The 4,431-nt window shown below is 34.9% G+C and overlaps 1 protein-coding gene across 2 annotated transcripts; it reads right to left on the bottom strand.

Annotated features, from left to right (window-relative positions):
• Positions 1-608: 608 nt before the first annotated feature.
• On the bottom strand, positions 609-4,206 carry LOC115975694 (transcription factor bHLH68-like). 2 transcript variants are annotated; one of them, XM_031096584.1, is made up of 9 exons: positions 3,742-4,205; positions 3,239-3,557; positions 2,714-2,788; positions 2,325-2,390; positions 1,933-1,998; positions 1,722-1,781; positions 1,487-1,531; positions 1,174-1,218; positions 609-1,020 (listed from the first exon to the last, which is right to left on the bottom strand). In XM_031096584.1, the coding sequence occupies exons 1-9, from the start codon at positions 3,978-3,980 to the stop codon at positions 886-888; spliced, it is 1,050 nt and encodes a 349-aa protein (XP_030952444.1). In that variant the 5' UTR covers positions 3,981-4,205; the 3' UTR covers positions 609-885. The 2 variants fall into 2 exon arrangements, with proteins under 2 accessions (XP_030952444.1, XP_030952445.1); XM_031096585.1 differs by lacking the exon at positions 2,714-2,788 and having other exon boundaries at positions 3,742-4,206.
• Positions 4,207-4,431: the final 225 nt, after the last annotated feature.

Below are 4,431 nucleotides of genomic sequence, written 5' to 3'. Positions count from 1 at the left end.
CTTAAGTACACGAACTTACCCAATTATGTATTTAAGTTACTAAAATACTATAATTATTAAGTTTATTCTTCTAGGGTTTGCATGTACCTCTCTTTCTACCTCAAAATATTATATAATTTAGTGTACAAAATCTTACTAATAGGAAACTCTTTTTTTAGAATTTCAGAAGTTCAATTTTAAGTTGACTTGATTCAACTAATTTGATCTGACTTATAGTTCGATAAACCAGTATGTTAATATGTTTGAGTTTTTTCAAATATAAATGATATATGTTTGAGGTAGAATTCCTAAATTTTTTAATATGGTTTGATAGAGGTTTTGTATGTAAAATCCTTGCACATGATTTTTTAAGAATTTCTGTCAGGCAGAGCTTTTGTGCCCAAGTACACTGTCACTAGTGCTGATCAATTTTACTCCATGAAAGTTGTCATCATTTATAACAATGATGAGAATGTATCACAGATTCTTGTAATGCCTCCAGATAACAACGCTAATCCGCAAGTGCTGAATCATACATAACGTTGGAAGCCATTCCTAAAGCGCAAGCGACTGACAATAAAATGTTCCAATTCTAAACATGATTAGATGAATGCTACTTTCTAAGCAACATTTAAGATGATCAATCATACTAACACTGCATATACAAGTAAAGCATTGTAGCAGCAGCTTTAGGATGAAGATAGATAAAGCTTAATTGACATAAATTAATTAGTCTTAAGGGCTCACAAATGCTAGCCACATGTACAGCACACATGTATGAATTCAAGATTGTATAGCATCATGAGCAATCAGCCTTAGATTTTTAGCAGAGTGACTGCTCATGATGTTATATCGTTTCTGTGAAGCTCTTATTGTGCTGTATATGCTACCAAATTAAATTCCCATCTATCGGAAGCCCCCTCCGAGAGCTGGAGCCCAATAGTCAGCTCCATTGTCACTCCCAACTTGCAGTGTACATGACACTGGAACCAGACACAACCCTCTACTCCTCAGGTCTTTCTTTGGTTCTTCATGAGAATCCTAACAATTTCAAACGGAAAACAAAAAAGTGCATGTTAATTCCACTTCATTTTTTATTTAATTATTGGCCTTGTAAAAAAGCTTACAGTTAAACAAAGAGGCAAAAGAGATAATTTTTAAGAAGAACGAATTAACTGTAATGTCAAGAATTACCTGCTCAGGGCCACCTTTCCTCTTAATACAGTTCTCATTCAGCAGCTGGTAAAAAACACACAACAATTCAAAAGCATTAGTGCTAATTAAATTACTTTATGAATCTTTAAAATTTTGAAATGTAAACAAATTATAGTCCATTGTCAGTCTTTTGGTTCGAATTGCTACGGGTTGAAAGTCTGCAAAGCTGATAACATCATTCTTTAAGTACTGCATCCTTTACTTTGTTCAGCAAACACAGTAAAGTTGTAGCTTTTTAAATCCAAGTTCCCCATATAACCCTTTAAGGAGAAATGGATCCAATAAAGCATACCTGACCAGGGTCTTCAGGAAATAAACAATTCCTTTCTCCTTGAACCTAACAAGAATGTAGCACAAGAAAATAGCAATCATTAATCAATTAATGTCAAATTATTGACCATATATAACTCATGCACATGCAAGAGAGAGAGAGAGAGAGAGAGAGAGAGAGAGAGAGAGAGAGAGAGGAAGTGAGAGTTATTCTTGCTTTGGAAAGTGAGAAATTAGTTTATATTGTAGTTTCTTACAGACTGTTGTTGCTGCCTCATGTTTCCTGATCCACTGCCCAAGTAAGGTAAGCTTAGGGCCTGCAATCCAACATGGGAAAAAGAAAAGAGTATATTTAGAACTTCAATAACTAAAGAATACTGAAAGAACAATGAGAAATGATACTTTTACAGTGAGCCATCACTCCCTCATGGTTGTTTGCAAAAATAAAGGAAGGAGGAGAAACATCACCTCAATTTGACTCTGAAGGAATCTGATGTATCCAATAGCTTCTAACAAGACAGAGGCTGTGTCAGTCTGCAAAAGGTGAAAAATATACCACACACCACAACCGTCCAAAGTCATATTTCTATGTCTTCTTTAATGCTTAAAGAGCAAAAAAAAAAAAAAAAAAAAAAAAAAAACCCAGTCTAGTGATTTGAGAAAAAGATGATGAAGAAAGGAAGCTTTATTTTATTTATTTTTATGGGAAAAGAAAGGAAGCAATTTGATCATATGCGAGAAAAAGTTCTCTTTAGGAGTTTCCTCTTAAAAGATTTGTGATTTTTTTTTGTTCTAATTTATTTGACATAACTACTTTTTGAGGCATTTTAATTATAACTTTTAGCTAGTTTAAAAATTACCTTTCCAAATGGAGATACAAGCTGGTGGAGGGCTGTAATTCTGTCACCTAATTTCTCCTTCCTCACCTGAATTTTAAAATAAGATAGAAGAGAAGGTGGATGAGGACATGATTGCAGTACCTTTTTATTTTATTTTAAAGTGAGTGAGTTTTCCTTCTAGACTGATGGATAAATAGAAGAGAGAGATAAAGAATCATCACCATTGACAAATGGACAATCAAGAAAGACAATAGTTACTACCCATGGATGTTCGTATGTGTCTGTCGGGGATGTGTAGCCTGCGGGTGTGGTCTGGATGTGGACATAGTCGTGTGGTTGTGAGTGTGTGTGTGTGAGAGAGAGAGAGAGAGAATTTTAGGGGGGAAGGTCTTTTGAGATATAAACATTACCTTGAAGGTAGGTTGGGTTGAAGAAGGCTGAACCCTAGCTTTCTTAAGTGCCCCACCATTTGCAATGCTGTTACACTTATTGAGAAAAGAAAGAAGATAAGAATCTTGATTGGTTTTCACTAATAAATATTACTGGCTACAAAAGTTGGTGGATTAGGGAGGAGATAAAGAAGCAAGAGAAAGTGCACACACAAAAAATGAAGGAATTAAATTATTGGTAGGTTAGTAGGAAAAGAATACTTTAAAAAAAGAAAAAGAAAAATGGCAAGCCAAATCAATCCATTCACAATGTATAATAGATCATTCATACAAAGAATTAATTTATTTTAGATGAATGACCAATGAAATTTTAAAAAGCCTTTAAACCAACCACCCAAAGAAGAAGAAGCATCTTAAAACCATATTCATGAATTTACTGCATTCATTTCATAAATTTAAATCTGAAAGAGACTCTTGAATTGCAACCCTAGAGAATCCGGAACTTTTAAATTGACAAGATCACGAACTTTAGCCACTCTTTCTTACCTCAGAAGATGGATCGGGTGGTGGGTGCCTTCCATCTACCTTAATACTAGAGAAATCCAACATGTTATTGTTAAAACTTGTCACACAAGATGAGTTTGGAGATGAAGCAGGCATTACTTGAGACCAAGTAGCTTTTGCTGCCTGAAAATCCTCACTTCCATGCCCATACACATAGTTGCTTACTGAGTTTTCTTGCTTGATATTAACAACAGAAGCATTTGCAGCCTGACTGTATAATTGTTCCCCCCAATTCTCCAACTTCTTAGCAGCTTGAAACTGGCTCATACCATCCTTATCTTCTTCTCCCACCAATCCACCCCTACAAAGAAAAAAGACCCACATCACAATCCCAACTAAATTACCAATATTTCATCATTAATAACACTTTTAGTTTGAAATAAAGAGATAGATCAAGAAAACACATATATTGGACTATAAGAAAGTGGTAAAATAGATAATCATGCAAACATGGATCTATGAGAAAGAGACAAGGGATTAATTACAAGAGTAGTTGGCTCCAAGACTCAGGAAGCTCCTGGCTATCATGCCAAGAGGGAATTGAAGAAGAAGAAGAAGAAGAAGAAGAAGAAGAAGTGGGTGCATATTGAGGAAAAAAAATTGGACTAGGCAAGAAAGGAGAAGATGGTTGTGTTGGTGGACGCATGTTATTAATATTCCAACAGTTAGGGTTTCCGGCCATCATTTGTTGCACCGGTGAGCTTTGTAAAACACCTCTATTCATCCCTATAATCCTGATGAGAAACTTTCCTTCACTCTTTCTTCACCTTTCCTTTTTCTTTGTGTGTGTTTTTTAAGCTTCCAAACAAAGTCTCTGTAGAACCTTTGAGAGGTCCTCTTACTTTGGGTTAAGTAGGGGAACCCTCAAGTCCTGTGTTGGAGAGAATTTGAATAATCATGGAGTCTTGAGGACCTTTGTCACTGTTTTCTTTCTTTTTCTTCTTTCTTTATTGCTTTGCCTTTTTCTTTCTTTCTTTTATGTTTTTCTTTTCTTTCTTGCTTTTTTCCCTGCTTTTGCTTTATCTCAAAGTGGGACAGAAAAGGCGGGTAGCAACAATTCCTTACGATTAATTAAATAAAAAAAAAATATATATATATATATATATATATATATTTATGGATCTAACTACAGTGACTGTGAGTGTACATTTTTTTCTGTATACCAACCATGTGGC

Source organism: Quercus lobata, chromosome 2 (genome assembly GCF_001633185.2).
Source record: "Quercus lobata isolate SW786 chromosome 2, ValleyOak3.0 Primary Assembly, whole genome shotgun sequence".
In the NCBI taxonomy this organism is placed as follows: Eukaryota; Viridiplantae; Streptophyta; class Magnoliopsida; order Fagales; family Fagaceae; genus Quercus; species Quercus lobata.
This window is presented reverse-complemented; position numbering and strand designations above follow the sequence as displayed.

What these genes read in the sequence shown, in the direction of transcription:
- LOC115975694 (XM_031096584.1), bottom strand. Translation starts at nt 3,980, where the DNA reads ATGAATAGAGGTGTTTTACAAAGCTCACCGGTGCAACAAATGATGGCC. An exon ending in CACCCGATCCATCTTCTGAG is followed by an intron (nt 2,789 to 3,238) that starts GTAAGAAAGAGT and finishes TTTCTCAATAAG; the next exon opens with TGTAACAGCATTGCAAATGG. An exon ending in TCCTTCAGAGTCAAATTGAG is followed by an intron (nt 1,782 to 1,932) that starts GTGATGTTTCTC and finishes GTTGGATTGCAG; the next exon opens with GCCCTAAGCTTACCTTACTT.